Source organism: Mustela erminea, chromosome 3, assembly GCF_009829155.1.
Source record: "Mustela erminea isolate mMusErm1 chromosome 3, mMusErm1.Pri, whole genome shotgun sequence".
Taxonomy (NCBI): Eukaryota; Metazoa; Chordata; class Mammalia; order Carnivora; family Mustelidae; genus Mustela; species Mustela erminea.
In genome coordinates, this window is record NC_045616.1 from 136685678 (window position 1) to 136701286 (window position 15609).

At 38.6% G+C, this 15609-nt stretch overlaps 1 protein-coding gene across 3 annotated transcripts in view; it reads right to left on the reverse strand.

Annotated features, from left to right (window-relative positions):
• The window catches only part of SPEF2 (sperm flagellar 2), a 170274-nt gene extending 156483 nt beyond the window's left edge, over window positions 1-13791 (reverse strand). For all 3 annotated transcript variants that reach the window (XM_032337619.1, XM_032337618.1, XM_032337617.1), the window contains exon 1: window positions 13656-13791. In XM_032337619.1, the coding sequence (XP_032193510.1) occupies window positions 13656-13713 (58 nt within the window). In that variant the 5' untranslated portion in view covers window positions 13714-13791. The remainder of the gene's footprint in view (window positions 1-13655) is intronic.
• Between the last annotated feature and the right edge of the window lie 1818 nt (window positions 13792-15609).

Sequence of the window (15609 nt, forward strand, 5' to 3'; positions counted from 1 at the left end):
AATTGGGATTCCAGAAGAAGAAGAAAGAGAGAGAGGAGCAGAAGGTATATTGGAGAGAATTATTGTAGAGAATTTCTCTAATATGGCAAAGGGAACAAGGATCAAAATCCAGGAGGCACAGAGAACCCTCTTCAAAATCAGTAAGAATAGGTCCACATGCCGTCACCTAATAGTAAAATTTACAAGTCTTAGCAACAAAGAGAAAATCCTGAAAGCAGCCCAAGAAAAGAAGTCCATAACATACAATGGTAAAAATATTAGATTGGCAGAAGACTTATCCACAGAGACCTGGCAGGCCAGAAAGAACTGGCAAGATATATCAGAGCACTAAACAAGAAAAACATGCAACCAAGAATGCATCCAGCTAGACTATCACTGAAAATAAAAGGAGAGATAAAAAGCTTCCAGGACAAACAAAAACTGAAAGAATTTACAAACACCAAACCATCTCTACAAGAAATATTGAAAGGGGTCCTCTAAGCAAAGAGAGAGCCTAAAAGTAGTAGATCAGGAAGGAACAGAGACAATATACAGTAACAGTCACCATACAGGCAATACAATGGCACTAAATTCATATCTCTCAATACTTACCCTGAATGTAAATGGGCTACATGTCCCAATCAAGACACAGGGTATAAGAATGGATAAAAAACAAAACCCATCAATATGCTGCCTATAAGAAACTCATTTTAGAGCCAAAGACACCTCCAGATTTAAAGTGAGGGGGTGGAAAACAATTTACCATGCTAATGGACACCAGAAGAAAGCTGGGGTGGCAATCCTTACATCCCATCAATTAGATTTTAAGTCAAAGATGATAATAAGTGATGAAGAAGGACACTATATCATACTCAAAGGGTCTGTCCAACAAGAGGATCTAACAATTTTAAATATCTATACCCCTAACATGGGAGCAGCCAACTATATAAACCAATTAATAACAAAATCAAAGAGCACATCAATAATAATACAATAATAGTAGGGGGTTCACATTTCCCTCACTGAAATGACAGATCATCTAAGCAAAAGATCAACAAGGAAATAAAGGCCTTAAATGACACACTGGACCAGATGGACATCACAGATATATTCAGAACATTTCATTCCAAAGCAACAGAATACACATTCTTCTCTAGTGCACATGGAACATTCTCCAGAATAGATCACATCTGGGGTCATAAATCAGGTCTCAAGTGGTATCAAAAGATTGGGCTCATTCCCTGCATATTTTCAGACCACAATGCTCTGAAGCTAGAACTTAATCACAAGAGGAAATTTGGAAAGAACCCAAATACATGGAGACTAAACAGCATCCTTCTAAAGAATGAATGGGTCAACCAGGAAATTAAAGAAGAATTGAAAAAAATTCATGGAAACAAATTATAATGAAAACACAATGATTCAAAATCTGTGGGTGACAACAAAGGCAATCCTGAGAGGAAAATACATAGCGATACAAGCCTTTCTCAAGAAACAAGAAAGGTCTCAAATAACACAACCTAACCCTACACATAAAGGAGCTGGAGAAAGAACAACAAAGAAAGGCTAAACCCAGCAGAAGAAGAGAAATAATAAAGATCAGAGCAGAAATCAATGAAATAGAAACAAACAAACAAACAAAAACAATAGAACAAATCAACAAAACTAGGGGCTGGTTCTTTGAAAGAATTAATAAGATTGATAAACCCCTGGCCAGACTTATCAAAAAGAAAAGAGAAAAAACCCAAATACATAAAATCATGAATGAAAGAGGAGAGATCACATACCAAAGAAATACAAACAATTATAAGAACATACTATGAGCAACTCTATGCCAACAAATTTGACAATCTGGAAGAAATGGATGCATTCCTAGAGACATATAAACTACCACAACTGAACCAGGAAGAAATAGAAAACCTGAACAGACCCATAACCAGTAAGGAGATTGAAACAGTCATCAAAAATCTCCAAACAAAAGCCCAGGGCCAGATGGCTTCCCAGGGGAATTCTATCAAACATTTAAAGAACAATTAATTCCTATTCTCCTGAAACTGTTCCAAAAAATAGAAATGGAAGGAAAACTTCCAAATTTATGGGATTTCATGAGGCCATAATCACCTTGATCCCAAAACCAGACAAGGATCCCACCAAAAAAGAGACTTATAGGGGCGCCTGGGTGGCTCAATGGGTTAAGCCTCTGCCTTCGGCTCAGGTCATGATCTCAGGGTCCTGGGATCGAGCCCCATATCGGGCTCTCTGCTCATCAGGGAGCCTGCTTTCCTCCCTCTCTCTCTACCTGCCTCTCTGCCTACTTGTGATCTCTGTCTGTCAAATGAATAAATAAAATCTTTAAAAAAAGAGAGAGAGAGAGAATTACAGGCCAATATCCTTGATGAGACAGATGCAAAAATTCTCACCAAAATACTAGCCAATAGGATCCAACAGTACCTTAAAAGGATTATTCACCATGACCAAGTGGGATTTATTCCAGGGCTGCAAGGTTGGTTCAACATCCACAAATCAATCAATGTGATATAATACATTAATAAAAGAAAGAAAAAGAACCATATGATTCTCTCAATAGATGCTGAAAGAGCATTTGTCAAAGGACAGCATTCCTTCCTGATCAAAACTCTTCAAAGTATAGGGATAGAAGGCACATACCTCAATATTATCAAAGCCATCTATGAAAAACCCACCACAAATATCATTCTCAATGGAGAAAAACTGAAAGCTTTTCCGCTAAGGTCAGGAACACGGCAGGGATGTCCATTATCACCACTGCTATTCAACATCGTACTAGAAGTCCTAGCCTCAGCAACCAGACAACAACAAAAAAATTTAAGGCATCCAAATTAGCAAAGAAGAAGTCAAACTATCACGCTTTGTAGACGATATGATACTATATGTGGAAAACTCAAAAGACTCCACTCCGAAACTGCTAGAAGTTGTACAGGAATTCAGTAAAGTGTCAGGATATAAAATCAATGCACAGAAATCAGTTGCATTTCTTTACACCAACAATACAGAAGAAAGAGAAATTAAGGGGTCCATCCCATTTATAATTGCACCCAAAACCATAAGATACTTAGGAATAAACCTAACAAAAGGGGCAAAGAATCTATACTCAGAAAATTATAAAGTACTCATGAAAGAAATTGAGGAAGACACAAAGAAATGGAAAAATGTTCCATGCTCTTGGATTGGAAGAACAAATATTGTGAAAATTTCTATGCTACCTAAAGCAATCTACACATTTAATGCAATCCCTATCAAAATCCTATCCATATTTTCAAAGAAATGGAACAAATAATTCTAAAATTTATATGAAACCAGAAAAGACTTCGAATAGCCAAAAGAATATTGAAAAAAAAAAAAAGCCAAAGTTGGTGGCATCACAATTCTAGACTTCAAGCCTTATTACAAAGCTGTCAACATCAAGACAGTATGGTACTGGCACAAAAACAGACACATAGATCAATGGAACAGAATAGAGAGCCCATAAATAGACTCTCAACTCTATGGTCAACTAATTTTTGACAAAGCAGGAAAGAATGTCCAATGGAAAAAAGACAGTCTCTTCAACAAATGGTGTTGGGAAAATTGGACAGCCACATGTAGAAAAATGAAATTGGACCATTTCCTTACACCACACATGAAAATAGACTCAAAATGGATGAAGGACCTCAATGTGAGAAAGGAATCCATCAAAATCCTTGAGGAGAACACAGGTAGCAAACTCTTCGACCTCAGCCGCAGCAACTTCGTCCTAGGAACATCGCCAAAGGCAAGAGAAGCAAGGGCAAAAATGAACTATTGGGATTTCATTAAGATCAAAAGCTTCTGCACAGCAAAGGAAACAGTTAACAAAACCAAAAGGCAACTGACAGAATGGGAGAAGATATTTGCAAACGACGTATCAGATAAAGGGCTAGTATCCAAAATCTATAAAGAGCTTAGCAAACTCAACATCCAAAGAACAAATAATCCAATCAAGAAATGGGCAAAGGATATGCACAGACATTTCTGCAAAGAAGACATCTAGATGGCCAACAGACACATGAAAAAATGCTCCACATCACTCAGCATCAGGGAAATACAAATCCAAACCACAATGAGATACCACCTCACACCAGTCAGAATGGCTAAAATTAACAAGTCAGGAAATGACAGATGCTGGCGAGGATGCAGAGAAAGGGGAACCCTCCTACACTGTTGGTGGGAATGCAAGCTGGTGCAAACACTCTGGAAAACAGCATGGAGGTTCCTCAAAAAGTTGAAAATAGAGCTACCCTATGACCCAGCAATTGCACTACTGGGTATTTACCCTAAAGATACAAACGTAGTGATCCAAAGGGGCACGTGCACCCAAATGTTTATAGCAGCAAGGTCCACAACAGCCAAACTATGGAAAGAATCTAGATGTCCATCAACAAATGAATGGATAAAGAAGACGTGAGATACACACACACACACACACACACACACACACACATACATACATACATACATACAGTGGAATACTATGCATTCATCAAAAGAAATGAAATCTTGCCATTTGCCACGACATGGATAGAACAAGAGGGTATTATGCTTAGTGAAATAAGTCAATCGGAAAAAGACAACTATCATATGATCTCCCTGATATGAGGAGGTGGTGATGCAACATGGGGATTTGGGGGGGGGGTAGGAAAAGAATAAATGAAACAAGATGGGATCGGGAGGGAGACAAACCATAAGAGACTCTTAATCTCACAGAACAAACTGAGGGTTGCTGGGGGGAGTGGGGTCAGGAGAAGGTGGTGGGGTTATGGACATTGGGGGGGGTGTGTTATGGTGAGTGCTGTGAAATGTGTAAACCTGGCGATTCACAGACCTGTACCCCTGGGGCTAAAAATACATTATATGTTTATAAAAAAATAAAAAATTATAAAAGAATAGTTTCCTACAAGTAAACAAGTACAGAAACCTATGTCTTTATAAAAATAAAAAATTATTTAAAAAAATAGTTTCCTACAAATAAACAAGTACAGAAACTTCTGTATGCATAGGTCACTTCAGAATTACCAGGTACTACATAAGCAGAAAGGAGGGTGGTGAATGAAGAATGAGAACAAATGGGAAAACGTAGAAAAAAAAATAAAAGAAGAGGAAAAGATGACTACCTGCTGGAAATAAGACAGGAAAGAAGTTGATGAAGAGAACATATATTACCTAGGAATATACAGAATATAAAGTATGAGAAGACAGAAAGGAAGCCAAAGAAAGAGGGGGGAAGAAGAAGAGAAAAGGGGAGGGGTGTGGGAAAGAAACAACAAGGAGAAAAAGAAAAAAGCAAAGGAAAGTTTATTTTTGCCCTTTGGTTTGTTCTATTTTTCTTCCCAGTAAATGTTCCTGGCTACCATGACTAATTCCGCAATGGCCACCTCTATAAGTTCATTTGCACTAACAACTGGAATTTCCTGGGAAAAAGGAGTCGGGTTTGACTCTAGGACAAGATCAATGAATACTCTGAAAAATAAATAAACCATGGGAGCTCAGTGATATTCTTCATACTGAGCTCTGAAGTCATTTACATCTGGGACCAGGTCATTCAGCAACAACTCAACCCTGCCTCCAATTTTCCCTGCTGAACGCCTGATCCCTATCACAATGGTCTTCTTTTGCAGCAATCTTTGATGTGGGCCTTTCTGGAAGCTCTATATGAGGCAGGATACAACAAATGAAATGTGCTTCCCACCAAAATGACCCTGAGCCAGCTGGGGAAAGCTCACAAAGGGGATGAGCCTTTTGTATTCCAAAATGGTAAGGAGGAAAGCAAAGGTTTTGGAGTAAGATTCTCTGGGTTTGACTCCTTGTTCATTTACAAGCTGCTGGATTTGGTGCAATTACAAAAGTCTCGGTTTCTTGTCTTTGAAAGAGAGAAAGTGATGCGTTATACCTCCTAAGTGTTGGTTTGAGAATTTAAGGAGATATTGCATGTAAATGCTTAGCATAATTCCTGGCATATAGTTAAGTGCTCAGTCACAATTTTTATTGTTATTATCAGTGTTTTTCAATTTAAGATAACATGTCATAATTACACAATCCCTAAGCTCAGTGACTATAGTACAAGCATCCTTATTTAAAAAGTAACTCAATACTCAGAGGGAAAATATTTGATATTGTCTTTAAAGTCATACATAGGCCCCTCCCTTAGGTCCTGATAAGGTATATCATTCCCACCAGGAGCATGTGTAATCAAACACAGTTGATTCCTACAGCAAAACATTTCAGTGGGAGGAATGAAGCCTAAACATAGCATGACAGCATTTCTGGTTAAGTTTTGCCACCAAATGAATAAAAAGATACTTGAATTTTGGAACTGTAAATAAGGGCCTATAGACCTATACATTCTATGCCTAGCAGTCTTCACTCTCTTTCCTAGAAAAGCAAAAATCTAGTCTGCATTATCAACCACATTTGAAAAGCCAAACACATTTACTTCCATTTGAGAGAGAGAAAAGCAGCTGCTGGTAGCTTGGCATTGACCTGGCCCCAACAGGCCTTGTTGTTTCCTAGGAGCTGGGCTGGCCCTCACAGCTAGGCCTTGGCATTCTCCTGCTGAATATAATCAATTTCATAGCATACCAACCCCAGACAAGGCCATGCTGTGACCCTGATAGATCAAGACAAAAACAAAATTCCTTTGTAATCATATCTGTATTCAGACCAAACAGTATTGTCCCAAACACAAAAATGACCAAAAATGCCCCTACTGTGACCAGTATGAGTGTTTGCTGCTTTTTTACTAATCATGGCTTTGTCTTACTTTATTCTCTCCAATTCCTAGATAAGACCTATTAAGATACCCATAGAGTTGCCTATGCTTCTTGGCATGGTCCAATTCAGGGGAAAGTGCTGGTTCCTTGAACCCTCCTCAAAAAATACCTAACACAAACCCAGATATTTTTTAAAATATTTTATTTATTTATTTGGCACACAGAGATCACAAGTAGGCAGAGAGGCAGGCAGAGAGAGAGAGGCAGGCAGAGAGAGAGAGGAAGGGAAGCAGGCTCCCTGCTGAGCAGAGAGCCCGATGTGGGGCTTGATCCCAGGACCCTGGGATCATGACCTGAGCTGAAGGTAGAGGCTTTAACCCACTGAGCCACCCAGGCGCCCCAAACCCAGATATTTTAAGTCCTTTCTAACACCCTTTTTACTGAATGACCCACAACTTCCCATGATACATGTTTTCTCTTATTGGTCACGAGTCAATAAACCCAATTTGTTCAATATAGGTTGTCCTGTGGTCTCTGGCTGCAGGACATTGGCAATTTATTTTCCTCCAGTGTAACAATAGGCTGATCAACCCTCTCCTTAGAAGATATTATCATAATTCTTAAGATGTACTATCTGAAACAAAATCTCTGTATCATTCTGTCTTTGATGGTTAAAACATTGGGTGGCATTCTTTTCTTGGGACTTCATATCTTAAAAATTTTGACATTGATTTATACACCAGCCTTCAGGTATCAGATCTGGTGTCTCAGTTTCTAGGCAATGGAAGCCAAATTTTTATCAAGGAAAATGCTGTTGAGCTGGCCAGAAAATACCAAAATCTGTTGTATTATGAGAAACAATGTATTTCCTAAGGACTCTGAGGGAGGAAAATGTGTGGTTTAATGACACCAGTTTAAACAAGGAATGAAGTAAAAGTGAGCAGACCCAGAATCTACTGGTAATTTGCCACTATCTAGCTATAAAATCCTAAACAAATATCAAAACACATCTGATTTAATTACCTCATGTGCCAAAGAAAAATTATATGTCTAAGATTCTTTTCCCTATCTAAAGTTACGAGTCTAGGATACGTTAAGGTCACAGGCCAATAAAAGGTCACCACAACACATCATAAAATATTATTTACAAAAAATTATTCAATAGGATACTTTAACATCTCTGTTGTGTTTCTCAAAATAAAATGTGATGCTTCTGAAAGGTCTGGACATACGACCTAATCAACAAAGTATAATTAGTGCACAAGGGGGCCCAAATAAAGAATGTCCCTAAAATTTGGTACAAATAGAAAATATGACTCTCTAAAAAACTACTAAGATTTAATATAAAAGGATAAAATTAGCCACCAATGGAAACCCACTTATAAAACAAAATTAAAAAGGAGTATAGATTATTTCCTAAAGCTCACAATTTACCCATTTAAATTTTTCCACATCAGATAGATAATAATCTTGGGATATATTAATTAACCTTATTAAGAATAGAGATTTTCTATAAGAAAAGAAGAATACACACATATTGTAACTTTAGAAATTTCTGTATTAGTAGCAGCACTGGAAAATATCATTGAGCAATATGGTCGACCCATGTACTAATGGAAGAGGAGGAAGAGAAGGGAATCTGACTCTAATCTAATTGAACCTATCACAGCTACATAGATAAACTATCTCTAGAGCACAGAAATAAAACATATGAAATATTGGTTGATTTGAAGGTTCTTTTGGTTACATCTAGTTTCTCAATGAGAAATCAGAGTTATAAATTTGATCTTCTTCTGAGCATATCAGCCCATCAAAATGATGCATCACGTACAATTGCCAGTATAAGTTATTTTGCTTTTTCTTCCTCAGAATAAATGGGTACCCTGATTTCTAAAATCAAGATGTAATCTCAGCTAATATGAAACAGTTCCTAAAAAACTGTTTAAAGTTATAAAACAGAACCTCTGAAATTGCAAAGATGAGGATCAAGGTACCCAAGGGTGACCTTCTCAAGATGAACAAATCCCTAAGTTTCAGTCTAAAATAATACTTTACTTTTGCCTCACTGGTACACTCTTGTGTAATGAACAATTAGTTACTAAACACCTTTTATAGGACAGTCATGATAGTAGGAATTATCCTAAATAAAGTGAGAGACAAAAGAAAAATTGAAATAATATTCATTGAGTATCTAGATCGAGTATAGATGTTAGGCACTGTGGTAGGTGTATTCCATTTTCAATCCCACTTGATATACTTCCAAATATAGACCATTTTTTTCCATTTTTCAATTGAAGCACAGTTGACACACAATGTTACATTAATTTCAGGTCCACAACATAATGATCTGACAACTCTATACCTTATCCTGTACTCACCCCAAGTGTAGTTACCATCTGTCACCACACAACACTGTTAACTACCATTGACCATTTTCCCTATGCTGTACCCTTCATTCCCATGACTCATTCATTCCATAACTGGAACTAGAACCACTATTATGCTTACTTCTTGGGGCATAAAATTGGGACCTAAAGATAATTATTTATATCTCAGATGCTACAAAATTGATAGTTAGAAAAACTTAATTGTTCCAAATCCAATTTTCTCTTTATTACATCTCTGCTACTATTGATAACAATGTTTAAGATTATTGAAACAATTAAAATATACATAATAAGGCATTTACAGTTTTCAGTATAACCACACCTAGAATCCATGTATATCCATATATATATATATATATATATATATATATATATATATACACTCATGTTTACAAAAGATTTGATCTGTACAATACATAGAATTCAAATATTTCTCCTCATTTATGGAGAATGTTCATTTATGACATGCCATTGCTAGTTTCTTCATACAGTGAATTCATAAGAGTTTTGAAAAACAGAGGCAGTGTTTATTATTGAAAATAATTGAGAGTTCTAAAGAATTTTGCAGCAAATCTTTTAGTAACATTACTCTATGTTACTTTTCTTTTCATTATAGAAATAACTGCTTGAAAAAACTGCTTGGATTTCAGATGTAATTTTGTGTTGAGCAAATTTTTGTATTCCAAGACACCTTATTAACATATGCATCTAAGCATAATTCTCTAGGAGAAAGGGTCTAGTTGAATTAAACTCGCTGGAGATCCTTAGCTTTGGTAACAAAGCTTTGAATCTTCATATGCTGAGAGTAAGCAAGTCCCTGGTGACTCCCAGAAACCTCATTAAGTGGAGGGAGACAATCCTCAGTTGAGGATCATTGGAATTTATTTTCTTTACTGCTGATACTCCGCGTAGTCCAGGCAACAGGAAATTCAATACAGTATGTTTTATTCAAATTGACTTCTACCCTTCAGAATAATGCAGAAATCAATCAGCGTTAGTTGCCTTGTCAATGACTGAACCATTTAGCCAGCCTTGTCAAGATTATGTAAATGCAGTCACTTGGCATTCTCATTGTTTTCTCTGTCCTAGCAAGCAACATATAGACTGAACCGCTTCTAAACACTAATAAATCCATCTTTGCCATTTAGCCATCTAGGAATTAGGTTATACCATGCGTAGTTAAAACATGCCTGGGTAGTTGAATCTGTGTAATTCTTATAACTCCAAACTGAACAGTAATCCTTAGAAAGGAGCTCAAATGAATACACTTGAGAGAATTGAGGTTTTAAAAAATATATTCCCTTACTGTAAATTGCAATATGCAATACGGTGCCTAAGAGCACAAGTCAAAGATCTACCTTCAGATTCTAGCTCTAGGATCCACGAGGCTTGTGACCCTGAACAGATAATCAAGCATCTCAGCTCTTTCACCCAACTTCACACAGCTAAGAGAGTGCCTCTCAGGGCCTTCTTTTAGAATTCCAAAACAAGCAAACAAACAAAAACCTATGTAAAGGGCTTAGCATAGGGTCTGGTATAAGTGCCTAAGTGTCTAATAATATTTTTTATTTATTATTTTTGTTATTTTTTTATCTACAAAATTCATTTAAGAAAGTAATTCTTATGTAATCCTCCCTAATACTATATTAGAAGATGCTTACTAATTTCAATTAAAAGATGGCAAACATCTTTTTCTCCTAATTGATCATGTGAAGTTTGGTCTTTTTTTGATTTTCTATTTATAATTCTATGTTGAATTTTCCTCCCAAAATAGGAGGGCAATACAAGCAACAAGCCAAGTAATGCCAATATATAAAGAAAAGTCAGCAATCTTCTCCTTTCCCAGAGGTAACTGCTATCAATATACTAGTTTATATCCTTCCACACTTTTCTCTATGCTTACAAAAACAGATAATATGAAGACTCATGTATATATCAATAGTCTATTATATGACTCTCTATATATTTCTCTGTGCTAATATAAACAGATAAATGTGTGTCTGTGTGTCTGTGTGTCTGTGTATGTGTGTGTCTGTGTATCTGTGTATATATATTTCCTAATTGGTACAAAAATGGGATTATGCTCATCACAATAAGCTAAAACTTTTATTTTTTACTTGACAGAAATACATGAATATCTTGCAGGTCAAAAGTTATAGTCCTAACTCATCCTTTCTAATAATTGTATAACAGTCCATAGCATGAATACAGCATCATTTATCCAAGTATGCTTCTATTGAAGGATATTCAGACTGTTTTGCATTTTTTTATTTTGTCCCTACAATTCATGTAGCAATAAACATCCTTGTTCAAATGTCCTGACATTCTGGTGTTTTGATTGTAGTATGATAGCTTCTAAAAAGGGAGAGTTAGAATTTATTATGTCCCAACCATCATTCTAAATGCTTTACATTTATTATCTCATTTAATCTTGACACAACTCAATGAGCTATTATTATTACTCCTATTTTGAGTATCATTAAATTGAGGTAAATAAATTGCCCAAGGTCACCAGCAAGCGAGTGGTGGATAAGTGATTTCAACCCAGGCGGTCTGGTTTGCAAATCCTCACTCTTAACACAACCCTTATAGAGAAAATTGTTATATTACTTTCTCCAGAGGTCGTTGCCACGTATAGTTCTTTCATGATAGTTTCTCTAAACCACTCTGAGCTTTTCACTGTATACCATAAAATGTCTTCTCCAACGACCAGAATCAACAACTAGCAGTGTGCTTCCTCAGGTGCACAAATTCTATCTTATTCTTTCCAAACGCATCTGAGAGTGTTTCCTGTAATCTGAAAGCCTTTTACAATACAGAATCTGGTTACATCAGGGACTGTCTCTTTAGATTCTGGTTAGCATTTAGAGTCAAGAAATAAATACATATTCCTAATGAATGGGATGCAGAATATTGCAGCCATATCTGCTAACAACTTCAGAGAAGCATTAGGATTTTTTCATTCATAGTTGATGTTGTTAAAATTCTTACTTAAAATGTCTCTAGTCTTGTAATTTCCACAGAAAGAAGTAATGCTTCCTCTTCCTCTCAAAACCGAAATCCCAAAAATGGATTACAATCATAATTACAACTAATACAATTACAGTGGCATGCTACTATTGTTATGTTTCCTATTAATTTTATTTACTTTTCTCAAAAGTGTTTCAATATGCAATAGAGTCTTGGGGACTTGAATAAAAGGTGTGGTTTTTACTAATCAAGTAAATGAACCATATTAAACTCAGCAATCTGGAACTGCTTTTCTTTGGAGGAGTGTAACTTAAGGGAATTATATCGCACTTTGGCTCCTAGGGTAAAAAGGGAATTTTTAAAAGTGCTAAACATTGTGCTGTGATCAGCATCATATTTTAGGTGAGAAACAGTGGCAAAATGGGATGATTCTAGAATCCTGTGAAAAAATATATTGCAGTTCCCAGGGAGTGTGTGGGGTATGGTTTGGCAAAGAAAAAGCTAGGGTTTACACCTCGGGAAACGCAACTGGAGGTCCTCCAACATTAAGGAGCCTAATGCTGATAAGGAATAGTTTGCCGCTTCAGAAACACTACTGGTCTAGCAAATTCCACGGTTGACCGAAGGTCCGGTTGGCACTACTGCCCCTCTGGTAGCAACTTGGCATTATGCAAGGGTGTTTCTGCGAAAACAGACTGAAATGATTTGAGCTGAAAACCTCTTGCCTTGAGCAAAAACCATACCAGCTGGAAAACGAAGTGCTTAAGAAACAACAGAAAAGAGCTGAGCTGGAGGAGAGGGCTCTGCTGGAATTACTCAGCTGCCATAGAAATTGCCAGCATGTACAACTGCGTCTGTGGTTGTGGGAGTTGGAAACTTTGGACGCCAACTTCATGGCTGGAATAAAATCACATTAGTGAATAAGGCTTGGGCCAAGAGTGAAGAGTGGTCGGAAATAGCTAATGTTTGTAAATTTTGAGCTAAGACTGTTACAACTGGGCAATGTTAACGTATTCTGCATTAACTCGTTTCACAGACACACACCCCGCTCCCGCGAGGTCGGTAGGAGCAAGGGAGAGTGTGATCGGATCTATTTTCTAGTTGGAGGAAACACGCTCAGAGAAGGTGGTGTCACTTGTCCAGGGGCACACACATCTAGTAGTGCCCTAGCTGGCTTTAAGGCCTCCTATTTCATTGGCTTGCCAGTCTACCCTGCTTCTAAGGATGTGAAGGGAATAATGTCAGGGCTAGATTATGGAGTCTGGCAAATTCTTCTCTCCCTAAGCCCTCCGATTGCTTAGAACCGCACAGCAGAGGAGACAGACTGCGGAGTTAGGCCCACGGTGATGATGGGGAACTCGGGAGCGGCAGGATGGGGAAGGGAGAAGCTGAGGTGACTGGAGCCACCGGACGGGCCTGGGGCGCTGCCTGGCCCCGCAGGCGCCTGGACTGCCCAGGGGCTCGCGCCTTCCGCCACCTTCCATCCGCACGCCGCGCTCCGGGGCTCTGCGCCCCGCTCGTCCCTAGCCCGCTCTCCCCGGGCTGTGTCACTCACTCACGGTCTGGGACACCTTCACCTCCTGGTTGAGCCACTGGCACAGAATCTCGGACATGGTTCGGCCTGCGCCTTGTACCGTAAGCCGGTGTGGGAACGCGCGGGAAAGCCGGCCGAGGGCCCCGCGTCCTCCTGTTGCCACAGGCAACCCGTTGCTAAGGAAGCGTATCCAGGCCTGAGCCTGGGGCAAGAGGGACGCCAGTGCCGCGGCGCGGAGGACGGAGAACCGTGGCCTGCCCCCTGCCGGCGGGTGAGCCCGGACGGAACGCAGGCGCCGGGACTCCGCGGTGGCGGTGGAGGCGAGCACCTGGAAGAGGGGCCGAGAAAAGCAGGAGTCTTGCTTGAAGGGCAATTCTTTTTCTTCCCCTTTGTCTTTTAAGGAAATCTACAGAAAATCGTCTCTAATGACAGCTGTTTTGTCACTGATTTACAAATTGCCAGTTCCAAATGCTGTATTGTGTGTCTACCCTGGCGAGAACAGATAGTCCCGGACCCGGTATAGGGCCTGACACCTAGAAAACAAACGATCATTTTTGTTGTTAGTGGTGGCGACGCTAACAGTCAGGGGGATCCCTGTCTCTGCGGTGTTTTGAGAGGTGAATATGTAATGAGCTTATTTGCTGGTCATTTTTTCCTTCCAGGTAATTATTTTACAGTGTATTTGGCAAACATTCTCACCTTGAACAAACCCGAGTCAGGCTCCTTTGAATCTTCTCCTGGAGGCTCATAATTTGAACTGTGTCCTTAGCCCCCTAGTCCAGTTTTAGCAAGAATCCTGCTCTGCTGGGTCTGATAAGGAAAACCCCCGTCCCTTCCATATGGATCAAATTGTACATCCCTCACCCTTGATATCTGCTCCCTCTGGCCTGCCTTCAGCAAGGATTCTTCAAGTTAGTTTAGCCAAAATCCCCTTGACCTTGATGTTTCCTCTTAGAAATTTTCTATCCACTGGCCCCAGCCCTGCTCCTTGGCTATAAATCAACACTTTTCCTTCTTGTGTTCAGAATGGAGCCCTAACTCACTCCCCTGGTGTACAACCCCCTTGCAATGGTCCCTTGAATAAAGTCTTCCTTACTGTCTTTAACAAGTGTCAGAAAAATTTTCCATTACCAATTTCTTAAAGGTTAGGTGGAGTTATAGGAAAAATTATATAGCATTTGTATTATGTATACTTGTGTATGATAAATAATATGGAACAGTGTGTTTATGTATGTCACAAATACATAGAATTTCCCCTCAAAGACCTGAATACATCAAATTATGATTCTTTTAAACTATATGTGAAATAACAGTGATGTCCTACCAGAATAAATGTCTCTTAAGATTAATCTGAAATTGCTCTATATGTCCTGATTGGCTTAAAGTTGGGTACCATTTCACTTCACTTAACTTTAAATTCTCCCATCCGATGAGTTTCCTCACACTCAACACAGCAGACATGACTGCAATGGAACAATGGAAATTCTGAGGGAGATTTATTACTAACAAAACTGGGGCCTGATACACTTGATATGTCTCACATTAGAGTTGTCCAAATTTGGAAGATCAAATGATTCTAAAAGCCTCTACAGCAAGGGGGAATATATCTAATAAAGCTTTATCCATTGGAAACATGTCATCTCTGAAAAGATTTCTAATATGTGCATATGTGCCTAGAAACCACTGCTGAGGCACTTGTGTTTTATGTCATCTTGATAGTAAATTTATTTATTTAAGAGAGAGCGCATACAAGGGGAAGGGTATAAGCAGGGGCAGAGAGATAGAGAATCTTAAGCAGACCCCATGCCCAGCGTGGAGCTCAACACAGGGCTTGATCTCACAACCCTGAGATCATGACCTGAGCTAAAATCAAAAGTCAGACACTTAACCGAATGGGCCATCCAGGTGTCCCATTTAAGCTGATGACTAATACTACGTTTATTAAGAGGTTCCAAGGTTTAATTTCAGTTCGTGG